The following is a 19161-nucleotide window of genomic DNA, read 5'->3' as shown; positions in this document are numbered from 1 at the left end:
GTAAAATCACTTTAAATAGTAAAGCAGTGAGAAATCAAGTGAAAATCCCTTTTTTCCCAACAAGTAAAGCAAGTAGTTTACAAGTGAGTAACAAAAATGATAGAAATGTAAACATCCCCTCGGGCAAAACATGTACAACAAACCGCCCCTCGGGCATAATATCAACATAACCAGCCCCTCGGGCTCAATATCAGAACAGTAACAGCCCCTCGGGCTCAATATCAGATCAGTAACAGCCCCTCGGGCTACCTCACAATCACCCATATCAGCCCTTCGGGCATAGTATCAATCACTCAGAACAATGGGTACCCGTACTCACTATGGGTGTGCAGACTCCGGAGGGGCCCCTTACGGCCCAAGTGTTATATCAAGCCACCTCGTGGCATCATCACTCAGCATATCCTCACATCACTCAAGCCAACGCGTGGCATATAAAGTATCTCAGGCCCTCGGCCTCATATCACTCGGCCTCACATCACTCAAGCCACCTCGTGGCATAAATAGTATCTCAGACCCTCGGCCTCACATCACTCAAGCCACCTCGTGGCATAAATAGTATCTCAGGCCCTCGGCCTTATATCACTCGACCTCACATCACTCAAGCCACCTCGTGGCATAAATAGTATCTCAGGCCCTCGACCTCATATCACTCGGCCTCACATCACTCAAGCCACCCCGTGGCATAAATAGTATCTCAAGCCCTCTGCCTCACATCACTCAAGCCACCTCGTGGCATAAATAATATCTCAGGTCCTCGGCCTCATATCACTCAACATATCCTCACATATGGCCCTCGGCCTCACTCAGTCCAGAAATCATCATAAGCCCCTCGGGCATTTGTAAAACAGTAGTTCTCAGCCCAAAATACCATTTAGAAATATCATTTGAGTTTTCAAATCTGCATAAAAGCGGTTGAGTTTGTAAAACAATAATTATCAACATGACTGAGTTTAAATATAAGTCAAAACAGTGAGGAAATAGTGATAAAAATTCCCAAAGGATTCAAATAATTGGCACGAAGCCCAAGTATGGCAATTAGCCCAAATTATTATGATAACAAATAAGTTTCAATCAAATATGCGGTAAAATCATCAATCGAAATGGACCAAGTCACAATCCCCGGCAGTAAAAGACCCCGCGCTCATCATCCAGCGCGTGTCTCACCTCAATATAGCACTATGATGTGCAAATCCGGGGTTTCAAACCCTCAGGATATCATTTACAATCATTACTCACCTCGAACCGGCTAATCATCTAGCTCGTGATGCCTTTGTCTCTCAAATCGACCTCTGAATGCCTCGTATCTAGACACAATAATTCGATTCAGTTAATAAAAATTATAGGAATTAATTCCATATGAAATTCTACATTTTCCATTAAAAATTCGAAATTGCACTCAAAATTTGCCCGTGGGGCCCACGTCTCAGAACCCGATAAAAATTACGGAATATGAAACCTCATCCAACCACGAATCCAACCATACCAATTTTCCTAAAATCCGATATCAACTCGACCCTCAAATCTTCAAATTAAACCAAGAGGGTTTTCAAGGTTTTCCCAACTAAAATCACCAATTAAATGCCAAAACTAGTACGTAATAGATTCGGGTAATCTAACCAACATTAAGTTAAGAATACTTACCCCGTTGTTTTCTCTGAAAATATCCCGAAAATCGCCTCTCCCCGAGCTCCAATTTGGTAAAAATGAAAAATGGGACAAAGTCCCATTTTCAGAACTCAACATTCTGTCTAGAATTTTCGTGGTTACTGTTCACGCATTTTACTGTTCATGGGTACTGTTCATGGGTACTATATATGAGGTATTGTTCATATGCACTGTACATGGGTACTATACACGGATACTGTTCATGTTTACTGTACATGGATACTGTTCACGCAGCTGCGATTACTGTTCACACGTGCGAAAAATGCAGAAACTGCCCAGAAAATTGCAGCAGCTTTTCTTTTCACTAAAAAGGCTCTAACTCCATCATACGAACTCGGAATTCGATAATTCTTATTCCTATGAGTCAAAAATAATAATACGAACATAGACCTTCAGTCGAAAATCAATTCTGAGCTCATTTGCTCAGTTCAATACCCATTTCGCTCGTTAAACAATTAACTCATGTTTCGTGTCAAAAATCCAATCGCAACTTGATAAAATTAGACCAAACTTTCCATATCAGTCCTATAATTCATTATCAAAATTCCGGAAGTCTCAAAATCAAATTTCGATCTCTAGAACTAAAAATGGACCTTTGGATCATTACATGCTTATGCTCAAAATGACAAAATCTTCCAAAAACTCTTCCAAAACATATCCGAGCCTCATGGGACCCCGACCAAACATGATAACACACCCCATGACATAATTCAAACTTGTTCCAGCCTTTGGAACACTGAAAACAATATTAAAACATCGAATCACCCTCGGATTCAAGCCTAAGAATTTCAAAACTTCCAAAATCCGAATTCGATCAAAAAGTCAACCAAACGACGTCCAAATGACCTAAAATTTTGCACACACATCAGAAATGACATAACGAAGCTACAACAACTCTCGAAATTCCATTCCGACCCTCGGATTAAAATCTCCCCTATCAACCGGAATTCGCCAAAATATTAACTTTGCCAATTCAAGCCAAATCCTTCCACGGACTTCCAAAATGCATTCCGATCGCGCTCCTAAGTCATAAATCACCCAACGAAGCTATCCAAATCATAAAATTTCCGATCCGAGCTCATACACAAATAAATCAACTCTTAGTCAAACCTTTCAAATCAAAGCTTTCAACTAAGACTGTTCCTTCAAATTCATTCTGATTTTTCCTGAAAACCAAAACCAACGATCTACATCAGTCATAATACGTTACACGGGGCAAGTCATTCCCGGGAACTGGTGATCAAAGTGCAAAAGTTCAAAACAATCGGTCAGGTCATTACAATTGCGTTTTGGGATGTGTTGGTATCAATGGTTGAAGTCCCGAGGGCCTCGAGTGGATTCTGGATAGTCAACAGATCGAATTTGGATTTAGAGGAAGAGTTGAAGCAGCTGGCAATCTGGTGCGATCACACCTGCATGAAAAGGGCCGCAGGTGTAAGCCCGCAGAAGCAGCCTAGTGGTCGGAGAAGCGAAAAGGGAATGAGGGACTGGGAATCCGCAGGTGCAGAAGATTTTCCGCAGAAGCTGATGTGCACCTACGGGTGAATGGGCACAAAAGAGGAGGAGCTGGCCTTGGGGGAGAGCCACACTTGCGAGGAATCCTCCGTAGAAGCGGAGGCACAGAAGCGGCTAAAGGACCGTAGGTGCGAAGGCCGGGCTGGGCAGTGAGTTTTTTTAAGACGGGATTTGGCCATTTTCTTTCATTCTCTCTTGGTTAGGGGCGATTCTTGGAGAGCTTCAAGTGGAGGTTTTCATCATCAATGGCAAGGTAAGTTATCACCACCTATTGTGAGTCAAATACAAGGATTTTATATGGATTCAAGAATGAAAATTTGTAGAAATTTGGGATTTTGAAGAAAAACCTAGAAATTGGTATTTTTATATTTTGACCATGAAATTGGGAATAAATTATATATTTGAGTTCGTAATGTTATGAGTAGTATTTATCTTCAAAAAATTTCGAAATCCGAGCACGTGGGCCCAGGGGTGACTTTATCGACTATTCGAGGGGAGTTGGAAATTGTTATAAATTAAATTATAATAAGTATTAGAGTATATATTTATGAATTTGCACATTAATTGACTAGTTTTGGAACGATGAGCATCGGTTTGAGTTGTTGGGGGAAAAGCTTTGGAGTCGGTTATGGAACTTCGAAGCGAGGTAAGTCTCTTTTCTAACATTATAAGAGGGAATTAACCCCGTAGGTGAATTGAATTAACATGAGCTTCTATTTGTGGGGGCTACGTACGCACAAGGTGATGAGAGTCCGTACATAACTACTAATTATGCTTATGTTCGGGTAATCTTAGGTTTACACCATGCCTTGTTGGTACTATTATTTGATTATGCTTATTATTTGCCTTGAAAAGTGTTAAGATTGAGGATTTCGAGATTTAAAAGTTTTCAGTTTGAATTTCTTATTTTTTAAAAGAATTGAGGAATATTATGACAACTTTGAGAAATCTATATTCACTCGCATCGCAAGTATATTCCGCGAGCTAGGTAAATTCCATTACTTTCATGGGAGCGGGTCGTTCGCCTCGGCAGGTTAATAGATGCATCTATGGTTCGTGCCATTCGACCCTCGATAGTGCACATTTTATATATTTGTATGTTGGATCGGATCGTACGACCTCGGCATACTTCGTGCTAAGAATTCTTGAAGTCCAATTATAATTGATATTGTTTCATTGGCTTGAGAGATTAATTTGTTAAATGATGGAAATTAATTTGGGATTTATCATTAGTGAAAAAATTGTTTATGTATTTTTTGTTATTGAATTTTCAGCTGTATTTATATAATCCATGCTTAATTATAATTTCGGTACTTTATTGTTAGCCCATGGTAAGTGTCGAAGTCGACCCCTCGTCACTACTTCTTCGAGGTTAGACTAGATACTTACTAGGTACGCGTTGATTTACGTACTCATGCTAACTTGCTGCATATTTTGTGCAGGTACATATATGTTTAGTGGTCTTGTGGGCATAGAGGCACGACTATTGCGGGGACTTACGCTGAGCTGCATTCCATGTATGGATCCACAAATATAGAGTCCCATCAGAGTTATTTACATTCTCCTGTCTAATTTGTATTCTAGACAGGTGTTGTATGCTATCATATTTCCTAGTTGATGCTCATGCACTTATGACACTAGGTCTTGGGAGTTCCTACTGGATGTTTAGTATGGTAGTTCACATAATTATCATTGTTTCACCTTGTAAATTCTATTTCGTATTATTTATTCGATGGAAATTATGATTTCAAAAATAATAAAAATAAGTAATTAAGTGGATCAATCTACGTTGCCTTGCCTGACGGCGACGTTAGGAGCCATCACGACCTATAGTGGATTTTGGGTCGTGACAAGTACAATATTTATATATTTTGGTTTGGTATTTTCGGTATTCAGTTTCTTAAAATGCTATACCAATACCATACCTAATTAAATTCGGTATGGTTCGGCTTTTCACGTTTCGATTTTGGTTTATTCGGTCTGGTAACTTCGGTTTGATCGACTAGAATATTAACTAGTGTATAAAGCCATAGATTGCAGTATTCTTAAGTAAGATACTCACATATACAAAAAATAAGAGTATTATAATATATAGTAAAAAGAACGAAGGAAAACAATTGCTAAACCTAGATGGGGAAGGTTGAAACGTAAGTAAGCAACCAAAGAAAAGAGGGGAAAGACAAGTACATTGGAAAAAAAGCGATAAAGGTTAAGGAAAACTGTAAAAGTAACAGAAAGTAAAATTTGAAACTTTAATATTTACTATGTTATAATCAATAATATGTAACTTAGTATATATTTTGGTATAGTATCAGTATTTCAGTATTTTATTTTTAAATACCAAATATTATACCTAATACCATTTTTAAAAAAAACTTAAGCAAAATACCATATCAAATATCAAAATATCGAATATCAAATATCAAATTTTTCACGTGGTAATTCGATATTAGGAGCTATTCCTATTTCAAAGTAGTGCAACAAATTTCCAAACATTTAAATTATCTCATATTATTTACATCCTATGTAATTAGATATATTTTAATGGTCACAACTCATAATCACCACTATTTATTCAATTAATCTCTCAATAAAACTATTAATTCTGAATCAATCATTTCGAAAATAGCATCAAATGATTTGAAAAGTAAAGCTAAAAGTATAAAAAGGTTTTATATCCCGATTTTAGCCATCTGGACAATATTTAGCATTTTTCTAAATATCTTGGGAAAGAAATGTTAGTTCCAAATAAAAACTTTGCTTAGAAGAACACATTAAAACCACTTATTAACTTTTTTGAATAAACGTTTAGCTAAAACCTGTTGCAATTCTTTTCTTAAATGAATACGTTTGTTTGAATTATTTAAGCTACACTTACAAGCAATAATTTTTTTATATTATTAATACAGTTTAATTTGTTATAATATATTATTATTATTATTATTATTATTATTATTATTATTATTATTATTATTATTATTATATTTCTCATACTAGCATATAAACCTTTTAAAATCTTTGCAAAGATACCAATGATTTTTCCACAAATAAAGTTTCGTTCCATATAAAGATACAAACGCAATTGCATAACGTACAATACTTACGTAGCACATAATGCTCTGTCTAAAATAAAAGTTCATCTGACAAATATCACATCGTTGATTTTCCTGAAACTCACCGTTTGCGCGTGTCAACGGCAGAGCTAACACCACCTCCCTCAGCCACCATCGGCGGCGACTTCATTATAATCTCCGTGATCCTCTCGGATTCCGTAAGCATCTCCTTTTATCTGGACAACTCACTGTAAATTGGAAGATTCTAGAATCAAAGTCTATTGGCGACTCTATTGTTTCAGTAGTAATAATGATTTTCTTTTCTATTCCTTTTTGCTTAAATTTCGGTTTATTTGTACTGGAAAGTCTGATAGGTGACTAAGTTGCTCTAAAAGTAGTTTGCAATTAATTTTACTTTTAATTTTTGTGTTAATTAATCACCTTCTAATTGTCGACTATATTGTTCTGGAAGTAATTGCGATTTTGCTCGTTCATCTATTTATCTCCTTGGGTGAATTCAGATCGTTTCCTTTAGAACTAGCGTCTCATTGGTGACTGTATTGCTCGTAGAAGCAGTTATGAATTTGCTTTTGTGCTACTTTTTCGTTTTTTCTGTCTCATGAATTTGGTTCATTGTGCTCTATAAACATAAAACATAGACAAACTATGAGAAGAGGGAGCATGGGGCTTATAGGGGGAGTTGGATATTATGTGGAAGGAAATGTTATGTTGCATTTAAAAAGTTGCACGTGAAGTGTTAGGTTTGTCTAAAAGTTTAGGTGATCCTGGTGGTGGAATGAGGAGGTGCAAAGAATTATTAGTGCTAAAAGAGAGTGCTATAAGCAGTTACGAAAAGCAGAAGAGGGAGAAGCCTTTGAAGAGTATAAGAGATCTAGGAGCGAAGCTAAGAAGGTGATTAGTAAAGCTCGAGTGGAAGCCCTAGGTGACTTGTACCAAAATCTAGGAACAAGAAAAAGAGAGAAAGAAATGTTTAAACTAGCGCAATGAGGAGAGAAAAAGAGTAAGGATTTAAATCAAGTGAAGTGTATTGAAGACTGATTCTCTGAAGTTTTGAAAAGGTATAGTGCACGATGGGACTTTTGCTATACTCAATAGAATTAGACGACAGAGAAAAAGGATGCTATGAAAATTATGAAGATGAGAAATGCTTGTGGTTCAAATAGTATTCACGTAGAGGTTTGGAAGTGTCTCGGAGGGTTTCGAATGGGTGACTTATCAAGCTATTTAATGCTATACTAGGAAGTCATACGATGCCCAATGAGTAGACTTTCTAATTTATTAGAAATAAGGAGATATTCAAAGCTGTGTGGACTATCGTGACATTAAATTTTATGAGTCATATGATGATACTTTGGGGAAGAGTGATAGAACATAGACTTAGGGATACTACAGGAGTGACTGAGAATTAATTTGGATTTATGCCCGGTAGATCTACAACAAAGGCTGTATTCTTGCTAAGAAGATTGGTGAAAAACTAAAAATTTATTGCGAGAGGAAGAAAGATCTACACATGGTGTTTATTTACCCGAAGAACATATGATATGGTACCAAGAAAGACTCTTTGCTGGGTGTTGGAGAAGAAAAAATTCATGTTAAATATATAAATGCCATAAATGACATGTGCGAAGGAGGCATCACTAGCATGAGAACAGTAGTAGGCGATACAAAAGATTTCTCCATAATTGTGGGTTTACGCTAATGATCAACATTTATTGCTTATAAGCAATACACTAAAGATCGATATTGAGCCCCTACTTATTTATCCTAGTTATGGACGAGCTATCTAAAGGTCCCATAACATGGTATTTGTTGATGATATTGTGTTAGTTGACGGAATCAGTGATGATGTCAACCAAAAACTTGACTATAGAAAAACATTCTAGAGATTAAGGCTTTTAGGATTAGTAGAAGTAAGATTGATATGAGCTGCAAGTTTACTTTGCATAAGTAGAGTGACTGTGATGTGAGATTAGATGGTATTCTAGTGCCTAAATGCAATTGAGTATCAAGTGAGAGAAGATCGCTTGAGATAGCTGGTCATATCATCCGTTGACCTCTAGATACACTGGTCATAAGTGTGAAAACATGGCGAATTAATGTGTTAAAAAGGGACGAGGTAGACCTAAGATCACATGGAAAGAAATTGTCTCGAAAGACCTACAATCTCTTGGAATCAATGCAGATTTAGCGAAAGACATGGCATAATAATAAAAAATATTTATATAGGCGATACCAATTAGTTGAGAATATGTATTGGTCATGTCAATACATTTACATTAGGTCCTATGCTTTCTAGGAGTCTTTTAGCCCCATTAGAGATTCTTATGTTATGAGGAAATATAGAGAAATTCTAGTACTTTTTATTTTGTATAATGTTAATTTGAGATGAGTTTAAATGAGAAAACATGGTCGGTGACGATTCATTAACATATCAATAACTGATCCCCAATTTGGATGTTATGAGTTCTAAGTTGGAGTTTCTGTGTTCCCCAAAAAAGGGAACCCATAAAGAACAAAAAGGAGTGTACATTGTGGGACTCAAACCCAAGTATTACTGCTTAATACCATTCAAACTTAAAGGCCTATTGAACTGGGTCCACAACTGAAACGTAGTCTGATCGGCGACTCTATTGCTATAGAAATATTGTGTCATGTTATAGATTTACTCAACATTCTTTTGTCTTTTTTGTATGTGGTTGTTTGCCCTAGAATTATTGTCTGATTGGCAATTTGTGTTGTCGTAAGAGCACAAATTGGTTGTAGAATCACAATTTATCATTGTTCTTGAAGTAGTACCATTTCAATTTTGTGAGACTTGTGAGTTACACAACTTGGGTAGGCCAAGGATTCTTGTAGAGCAATAATAATTAATGATATCATGAGCTAGGTGATTCCCTCCCATCCACTAAAGTCTTAGAGAGCAGAGTTACCATAGTAAGGTATCTGTAGTGGTGGAGATAGTAGATATCTACCAGAATAGTCAAGGTGCACCCTAGCGGACACGACACCGCCATTATAAAGAGTGATATCATGAGCTGAGCTGAATGCATGGTTAGTTGGTTATATGCTATTAGGGTGTGCTTTGGGCAGGGATGGTTTCAAGATAAAAAGTCATCTAAACCTTAAAGGTATGCTATAAGATTCGTCTATGTTCGATTCGACCCCACATTTCAGTATGATAAAGAAATGGACATTTGGCCTAACTCAATCCTAAAAGTTAGCTCATGAGGTGAGGATTCTCCAAGACTATATAAAGAAACCTTCCCTTTCCTTGATGACCTATGTGGAACTCAACACCCCCTGCACAGCGGACGCCGTGGATTGGGCATCTGGAGCATGAACAATATAAGATGGGGGGCCAGTATCAGTAAATGAATTGGGATGGGCGTGACTTAATACCATGTTAAAGAAATAGACCTTGGGCCTACCTCAACCACAAAAGTTAGCTCATGAGGTGAGGATTGTCCAAGACCATATAAGGAGACCTATTTATATTTTTCCACTCGATGTGGGACTCAACACCCACTCCCACGCCCAAGGTTGGGCATCTGGAGCGTGAATAGTAATGGGGCCCAACATTGGGTAAATTGGAATGGACATGAGCTCTGATACCATGATAAAGAAATGGACCTTGGGCCTAGCTCAACTCCAAAAGCTAGCTTATGAGGGAGGTGAGGATTGCCCAAGACCATATAAAAGAGACCTTTCCATCCCTTGATGGCCGATGTGGGACTCAACACAATACCTTTAAATAATTTTTTTTTTAAGGAAAATTAAATAAACTTTAGAATTTGAGGTTCTCTAAATCTCACACTTATGTCACATTGACATAAAATTTCTGATTAAACTAAAAGGAGGCTAAAGGAACACTCGGAAAACATTGGACATATTGTATGTTAAACTACTAAGTTTTAATCCCAACAAGTTGATATCGCTTGTATAAGAAATTTTCTTTCGTTATGTTTTATTTTTAACGAGACGAAGAAGCACCGGTTCCATGAAAGTTTACGTTTTTTGAGACAACTTCCTTCCATATGATTTTAGGTATACTCATATCCTTCTAGTGCCTCCAATTATCAACCTTTTAGTAATCTGGAGGAGAGATATACCAAAAAGTAGAGAATTTACAATAAAACACGATTCTCTACGAAAGACACCAATTATCTAATACAAATATGAATCTCATGCGTGCACCAAAGAGCAATCAAAGACAATAGGCTATTCCGAAATGTTCAAAATCATGCATTATGTCTGTTGTTAAAAGATAAAATCCTACATATCTGTCTATCGGACTCCTAAGGGGATGGTCTCATGCTGACCATTATCTTTGAGCAGCAATTCTTGTTCTGATAATGTTTGGCTTTGGATGAGTCAGATTTTCTGGTCTTTATTGTTTTCTGATCATTGTCCAGTTTCTTCCGTAAGTCCTTATTGTTTTTGTTATGTAGTTGTTAACCTTATCAGTTTTATCAATCTTGCAGGTGTACTTCTAATTCTTTAGTAATGAATAGACCCATCTGACGCTAAATGTGCTTTAACCTCAAAATCAGCAGCTATTACATGAAAACGTGCATATAAGTCAACAATGAAGCGTTATGTTTATATTGACGATGATGATTTGTCAAACAATGTTTACTGTGACAACCGTATCTCGAACAGAAAATATACCGTATGGAATTTTCTTCCAAAGAACTTGTGGGAACAATTCAGGTAACTTTTTTAATTTGTTTCATAAAATTTTTGCATTCTATTCTATATTGCGTCAGTGAACATGTAGATTTGACATTTTGGGTTTCTCACGAATGTTTTGCTATCATGCAACATTGTGATTTAGTGCGCCAATTAATTCATTTGTGCTTGTTTCATTACATTATCAATTTTATTTTTAACCTTCTTTGGGGTCTGTTATTATCCTATTCGTTGTTGTCTAGATTGTTTCTTGCATCGAACTTTGTAAAAGGAACCAACTCTTTCTTAATTTGTTGTGAGCTTGAATTTCTAAATCTATCTCTCCCTTTTCCTAACAGCTTTATCTTTTTTGTTTCCAGCCGATTTATGAACCAGTACTTTTTGTTGATTGCTTGCCTTCAACTATGGTCACTCATCACTCCAGTAAATCCTGCTAGTACATGGGGCCCTCTCATCTTTATATTTGCAGTCTCAGCAACAAAGGAGGCATGGGATGATTACAATAGATATCTTTCGGACAAGAAAGCTAATGAGAAAGAAGTTTGGGTTGTGCGGAAGGGCACCAGAAAACATGTATAACATTAGTGTCTACATTTTTCATTACATTTTTATTCTCTTATATCAGAAAGTTCATTTCTTATTTGATTTAATTCAACTTTGGATTTGTCTGATTTCTTTCACCTATTCTGTCCCGAATTGAACATACCCCCAAAAGTTACGTGGTCAAACTTTAGTTTCTTAATACGACCTTCCATTGTTCTTTTCCACTAAGTTGAAAAGTTAATGTGCAGCTTCTCGTATAACACCCTTCGTAGTCAGAATATGATTTTTACTTTTGGCTTGAGCGAGTATCTTGACTCACTTTTACGTATTCTATTTCATCATCTCTGTAATTATTTTCTTGTTTATTGTTTCACCAGAATTCTGATACTGATTAAATGTCTACTTTACTTGTATTTCCTTGTAGATTCAAGCCCAAGACGTTTGTGTTGGTAACATAGTATGGCTTCGTGAAAATGATGAAGTGCCTTGTGATCTGGTCTTGATTGGTACATCTGATCCACAAGGTCTTTGTTACGTGGAGGTAAATCATTATGCCTTCATCAAAGTTTTTCTGTTGTAGAAGATTATGTTGCACCTCTTCCTCTTTACCTGAAGTACTAAGCAGACGTGTTAGGATCTGAAGGTTGTCGTTAGTTAGGATAAAGCATGGTTGTTATTGCTTGGAAGGGTATCACAAGAGTCATGAGATTCTTGAGAAAAATTATACTTGATGTTTTAGACTTATCTTTCTTTTTTATAAGGTAAATACTCTTATTAATAATGGGAAAATCACCCGTATACAAGTAGTATACAAAAAATGTAGAGATCAACAACATAATATATTTCTACAAACAACACCCAATCTTCTATACACACTGGAGCTTCATGGATGCACCAAAAAGTAACCAGAAATGAGGATAGTCCTCAAGCGCATTGTTCTCTATCCCATCAAATGTTCTCCTATTCTTTTCCTTCCACAGGATCCACATGAGTGCTAGTCGCTCAACATCCATGCTCTTCGACTTCTCTTTCTTCTTCTGAATTTTCCGTTGGAGAGTACCTCCGTAACTGTGCCCAGATCAACCATTGGATCCAAACCATCTCAAAATCTCACACCACAAGCAAGCTGCCAATCGACAATGTAGTGGTAGGTGATTCACATCTTGACCTGAACTTTTGCACATGAATCACCACCTGACATATGTAATCCACCTTTTTTCCAAATTATGTGCTGTCAATATAGCTCCTCTCACTGCTATCCAAGTGAAAAAGCATACCTTTTTTGGTGCTCTGGGAATTCAAATGGATAAGTGTGAAAAATTTGGCTCCACGTCACCAAGAGCTTATGATAATATAACTTTATTGAAAACTTGGTGCATGCAAATTGTGGATGCTCCAATGTAAACAACGGGACTAAATCAAAACACTTCTTACTTGCATCTTTTACTGATGGATGTGCTCTATTTGATTTTAATTATTTATTAATAGATTTGCTGGCTTTTTCCTGATGGATGACCCTATGCTTTTCAGTCTTCTGGAATAATACACTTTGATGGTCACCTCTATTCAAACTGACTTATAGGACATTTTTTATTGCTATATCATATTACAGACAGCTGCCCTTGATGGTGAAACTGATCTTAAGACAAGGGTGGTTGCCTCTGCTTGTATGGGAATAGATTCCGAATTGTTGCACAAAATCAAGGTAAATAATACTGCTTTCTATTGCAGGGAAATAATCTGTTAGTATTCGTTCTGGTGAAAGTTTCTTTTAGTGTATTCTACATGTTGATGTTCTTCTACAGGGTGTAATTGAGTGTCCCATTCCGGATAAAGACATCAGAAGATTTGATGCAAATATGAGGCTATTTCCGCCGTTCTTGGACAATGATGTATGCCCTTTGACCATTAAAAATACAATTCTCCAATCATGCTATTTGAGGAACACAGAATGGGCATGTGGTGTTGCTGTTTATACAGGCAAGTTTTCATGTGAAGAAAAAATAGAATGAGGGAACATTATTGATGAAAGCATAATTTGCTATCAGATACTGCAAGTTAGTGATGTTTGATAGAAGAATTAATAGGATACCAATATGCGTATTTTTTAAGCTTGGTGATATTTCTTCTAATTAACACCAAGCTGACAGATGACTAATAGGAGGGGAATTGGTCCAAGTTTCTTGGATGTATTACAGGACCATGGTTGGGGTTGTCTCATAGCTGCTTATATGCGCATGATTTTATCGTGATGACCAAATATCGATATTCGTTATGTTTTATGATCTTTTTTTCCTTTTTGTGTCCCTCTAAACTCATTATTTGTGCAAGAAATAGTTTTCCGTAAGCTACTGCAATTTAGTGAAGTTTGGCAGAAGAAGTAAGAGGATACTCATCACCTAGCTTATTTTTGATGAATATAAGGGAAATTTGTGCAATCGTAGATTTAAGTAGATCAGAGGTTTGTGTGATTTTTAGAAGTCCCCTTAAATTCTGACAATCTAGAGGGGATGTCAACTTAATGTAATTTGGGTGCAACCTCAACTTTTCTGCACTGAAACATATCCTGATTCATGTGTTTTGAAGTGTCCACTAACTTGGTCCTGTATCAGAACTGAAATTTGGTTTTTCTATCATCCCACTTCTTCTCCTGCATAATCACGTTTGTCATGTGAAAATCATTTAATATAAATATTTGATGGACAAAATGAAAGTAGTTTTCCAATTAAACGCAGGCAGATTTTGTAAGTTTTGGTACCGAAAATGCGATACTTTGTTCATCTTTAGAGATACAGATTTATAGAAAGAGAAAAAACAAACTAGAGAAACTATCCCTTGACTTTTGTCAAATTGATTTTCCTGCTTGTTTCCTAATTTTATTGTCAAATCAATAGATGTTTCAGCTGACCGACACCCACACACCCTGTCTCTTTCAGAAATCTAGCACGTACTTCCTTTGTGACACCATAATGCCTTCTTTTCATTAAGGGGCCTCCAGGCCCAAAAAAATACTTCAAATAACCCAAATCTTTGATCATAGACTCCGAAGCTAACTGATCTCTTAAATTCTTCAGTTCTGGCAAGTTATCTTCTGTAAGTATGATCTCATCAACATACACTATCAGGATAGTTGTCTTTCCCTCAAGTGAATGTCGAATGAACACATGGTATGATCTACTTGCCCTTGAATATACCCTTGTTTTTTAATAAATTGAGTAAACCTCTCAAACCAAACTCTTGGAGACTGTTTGAGCCCGTAGAGATTTCTTTAGCTTGCACACTCTAGTTCCATACCTTTCTTTAAAGCCCAGAGGAGGATCCATGTAAACCTCTTCTTGAAGTTATCCATTCAATAATGCATTCTTCATGTCTAGCTATTCAACAGGCCAATCAAGGTTGGCAGCGATGGTCAGAATTTATTTATTCATTTGTTCTTTTTCCCTTTTTATTTTCTTGCAGTCTGTTGAAAATCAGTTCAATTGCCCTACGCACTTTTAATATTCAGTTATCTTCTTGTCATACGCAGGGAAATGATTTCTCTAAGATTAATTTTCTGAATTGCCCAACTTGTTTCTATTATTTTCCTGTCCTCATAAAGTTCTAAAGTATGAACTAATGCTATCATCTTACTTATAAGCTATGATAACCTTAGGTGCCTCATTTTTCTTCCTTCGTGAAGTATATTCATGACCTCTCTCTCTTTCTTTCAGGGAATGAAACAAAGCTTGGCATGAGTAGGGGCATACCAGAACCAAAGCTTACAGCCATGGATGCCATGATTGACAAGTTGACAGGCGCAATATTTGTTTTTCAGATAGTCGTTGTTATTGTTCTGGGTATTGCTGGGAATGTCTGGAAAGATACAGAAGCGCGCAAGGTTTGCATCATATAAAACATGTTAATGATATTATTTTTAAAATTTTGAGTTAATATTCAAGTATATGTAGGGAGTTATTGAACCTATACTGGTTAAAAGTCCTTCATGCTGTAATTGTAAAACAGAATTATGTTGTGACCTCTTTATATTTTACTTTTTATGGGTAAACCTTGTTAATTATCTACATTGTTGAAGTATGTGACCATCTGATCTAAAACTTAAGCTATTAAAGAGACCACAATGTAATTTACATAATTATGCCTTCAACCCCCCCCCCCCCCACTGCGAGCTTGATCCTATTTTTTTGGGGGCCAAACACAGGAAAAATTTGTGATAACAGGTGAACGTGAGACTTGAACCCAAAACCATGTATGTGACCATCTCATCTAAAAGGTTAAACTATTAGAGAGACCACACTTTAATTTATTTAATTATGTCTTCAACACATATAAATCATGGTGTCACCGTTTCAAAAATTCTGTTTTGGGTGGACTAGACATCATTTTATAACATATAAGAAGATTTCTGCTTTTTGATTTTTTGATGCATTTCTTTCATCCCTTTCTTTTTTTCTTTTGGGTGGGTGGGTGGGTGGGTGGGGGGGCGTAGTTTGACCAAAAATTTAAGGCCTTCATATTAATTACTTATCCAGGTCAAGGTGAAACGAATCTAAAATAAGGTTGACAGGAATGCTAGAATGACAACTTGCATTCTGATGCTCAACTATATTTCTTCTTCCAAAGGAATTCCAACGAGAACTTCTGAATGATGTGCAATCGTATAAGGAATAATGTGTTTCGGCTGTTTTTCTTCGACATGGTAACCCCACCCCACCAACCGCTTCACCTAGGAATCAAATTCTGGCTCTTCCCCACCTTGCTTCCTGGAGACTCCATATGGTTTTGGAGGTGGAGGGTCCTTATCACTAGGCTATGCCTCCCTTGTCAAAAGTGTTTTGGTTATATATATTATGTATAGAGTGTTAGGACTTGGGACCTTGTTATCTATGGAGATACTGACTAAGTTGTGGACTTGGGACCTAAGTCTTGTTTTAATGACATGTGTTATTGTTGTTGCCCAAATCAGTTACTCCGTCCCAATTTATGTAATGGTATTTCCACTTCAGTCTGTCTCAAAAAGAATGGTAGCTTTCTGTGTTTAGAAAGAATTTAACTTTAAACTTCTCGTTTTCCCTTAATAAGATGATTTATAGCAACACAAATACCTATGACTTGTTTTAGACCCAAGTTTCAAAGTCTCTTTTTTTTCTTTCTTAAACTCCTTGCATGGTCAAACAACATCACAACTTCTGTTTCCCAGTAGTTCTGGAATTTGCTTGAACATTATTAGAACTCAGGAGCAATTGCCTATTTTACTATATAGATGCATACATATGCGTCTGTGTATGTATATATATATCTACATGTATGTGAATCCATTATAAAAAAACTGTCTGGGGAGGGAGGGAGTCAGGGAGGTGCACAACTCTGAACTGCTATGGAGTATTTGGAAATTATGAGCTCGGTTGAACTAACTCTCAATCCCAAACTTTTATGAGCTCAGTTGACTCATAAATATGGCTCTATGCTTGCACTTGATCTATGTCCCATGAGTGATGATGCCAGTCAAGATTGAGCGATGAAATCAAGATATATGTACCATTTGATATCACAACAACAAAAACAACAACCCAGTGAAATCCCACAAATGGGGTTTGTGAAGGGTAGTGAGTACGCAGACCTTACCATCTGATATCACACTCCAGTTAAATGTGATTCTGCTGTAGATGTATTTATGAGAATTAGATCAATAAGAAGTCACTGAAGATGTAGCATGTGGTGAATTAATTTTGCTGTCTCATGGGGTATCCGTCTTGTCTCAATCAGCATTGCTGTGTTCTGGGAGTTCATAATGTGTTTTGTGTCTTTTTCTTATATGCATGTTGAGACATAATATATCAGGTATTAAAACTGTGCTCTCTCTAATAGCTTAAGCTTTTAGATGAGATGATAACATGGTATCAGAGAAGGCAAGCCATCCAAATTCCACGTATTTGGCCCATGAAAAAGAACCAGGCCCATACGTGAGGAGGCATGTTGCAACATAATATAATTGGGTAATTAAAAGTATGCTCTAAGCTTTTTGATGAGATGGTCACACATTCATTATTTTTGTATATAAAAAGAGATTACATAATGCGTCTTAGATTGTTTCCTCTTGGAATAGTTTGTTTCCCCTTTCTGGCTTGCTTTCTCTATGTTTGATGGTTGAGATCTCAAGTAGCAAGCTCTTGAGGTCTGTAAGATCCTTGTTTGGTGTGGATTTTCATCTGTCTGATTGCAGGTTTTTGTTCATCTTGTAGCTATGGTATGTCCAATATCCAAATGAAGGTCCATGGTACGAGTTACTGGTCATCCCTCTTCGGTTTGAGCTTCTTTGTTCCATCATGATTCCCATTTCAATAAAGGTATGCTGTAAAGTATCCTTTGCAATATGGTTGTCGCATTATGGTATTTTTTGTCATATTCTAGAGTATTTTTGTAATCCTTTTTTTTTGGGTAAGGTAATAAATTTCATTAAAAAAGAGTAAAACATGCCCGTATAGAAGGAGTATAACGAAAAGTAGAAAACCTTACAAAGGGACATGGTTTTCTACGAATAACACCCAATCTTCTATACAAATAGGAACCTCATGGGTTAAATAAGGGAAAAGAGGCTACTCCTCAAGGGTGAACAAGATCTTTTTATGCTCCATCATAAGCTCTCCTATTCCTCTCATTCCAATCAACCCACATGAGTGCTAGGGGAGCAACATTCCAAGCTCCACATTTTCTCGTCCGTCTTCTGAAGGCCCAACTAAACATAGCTTCTTTCACCGTGCCTGGCATCACCTACTTGAAACCAAACCAACTCAAAATTCCTCCCCACAAATAAGATGCTATCCGGCAATGAATAAGGAGGTGATTCACATCTTCTCCCGATTCTTTGCACTTGAAGCACCAACTAACACATATAATCTTCTTCTTCCTCAAATTCTCCGCCGTCAAGATCACCCCTCTTGTAGCTAACCAAGTAAAGAAGCACACCTTTCTCGGTACCCATGGAATCCATACCGAATTATATGGGAAGACATGCTCCTCCCTAGATAGAAGCTTCTCACAATAGGACTTCACAGAAAAAATGCCATTTCCCCCATCACTCCATCTCCATGTAACATGACTATCTAGTGAAATTTTTTGGCCGTGAAGCAATCCAAGCTAGTTTTGAAATTCTTCTACCTTCCATTCTTGCAAGTTCTTCTAAATCTCACATCCCACTGCTCTTCTCCTCCTTGTAGACTCCACAACCGTTGGACATGCGTTTTTGTAATTCTTAGCAGTCCTTTATCAAAAAAGTTCCTTTTACAGCAGTTACGTTTTTCTATTGTAGAATGTCCAAAAGCAAGGGTACCTAGGCAGAAGTAGCAAAGCAATCTGCTATACTTTTATTCAGATTAAAAAGTAATTTGTGCGTTCAAGTTGATTGTTGTACATCTTAAAGACCCAATTTTCTTGAATTGTCCAGTTTCACTGGTAGCCTAAAGTATGAACTTTTGGGGAGCAAATAGAACTCCAGGCTGGTAGTGGCTATACAACTGGAGTCATAACTTCAACTTCCACTATTTTTGGCTCCTTTGAATCATATTATTACAATATTACTGTATATACCAGTGCAGATGAGTGTTCTTTTCTTCAGATCTTTATTATGTTCTGGTCTGAATGTTGGTTCTTAATGGTTAAACCTGTCCTATGTTGCATG

The 19161-nt window shown here is 36.9% G+C and overlaps 1 protein-coding gene across 1 annotated transcript in view; it reads left to right on the top strand.

Moving 5' to 3' along the window:
• Window positions 1-6273: 6273 nt before the first annotated feature.
• LOC104247744 (phospholipid-transporting ATPase 2) overlaps window positions 6274-19161 on the top strand; it is a 50827-nt gene continuing 37939 nt past the window's right edge. The window contains exons 1-8 of the mRNA XM_009803839.2: window positions 6274-6451; window positions 10736-10964; window positions 11303-11516; window positions 11911-12027; window positions 13099-13191; window positions 13292-13466; window positions 15197-15363; window positions 17726-17830. Of these exons, the coding sequence (XP_009802141.1) occupies window positions 10840-10964; window positions 11303-11516; window positions 11911-12027; window positions 13099-13191; window positions 13292-13466; window positions 15197-15363; window positions 17726-17830 (996 nt within the window). The 5' untranslated portion in view covers window positions 6274-6451; window positions 10736-10839. The remainder of the gene's footprint in view (window positions 6452-10735; window positions 10965-11302; window positions 11517-11910; window positions 12028-13098; window positions 13192-13291; window positions 13467-15196; window positions 15364-17725; window positions 17831-19161) is intronic.

Source organism: Nicotiana sylvestris, chromosome 4 (assembly GCF_000393655.2).
Source record: "Nicotiana sylvestris chromosome 4, ASM39365v2, whole genome shotgun sequence".
In the NCBI taxonomy this organism is placed as follows: Eukaryota; Viridiplantae; Streptophyta; class Magnoliopsida; order Solanales; family Solanaceae; genus Nicotiana; species Nicotiana sylvestris.
This window is presented reverse-complemented; position numbering and strand designations above follow the sequence as displayed.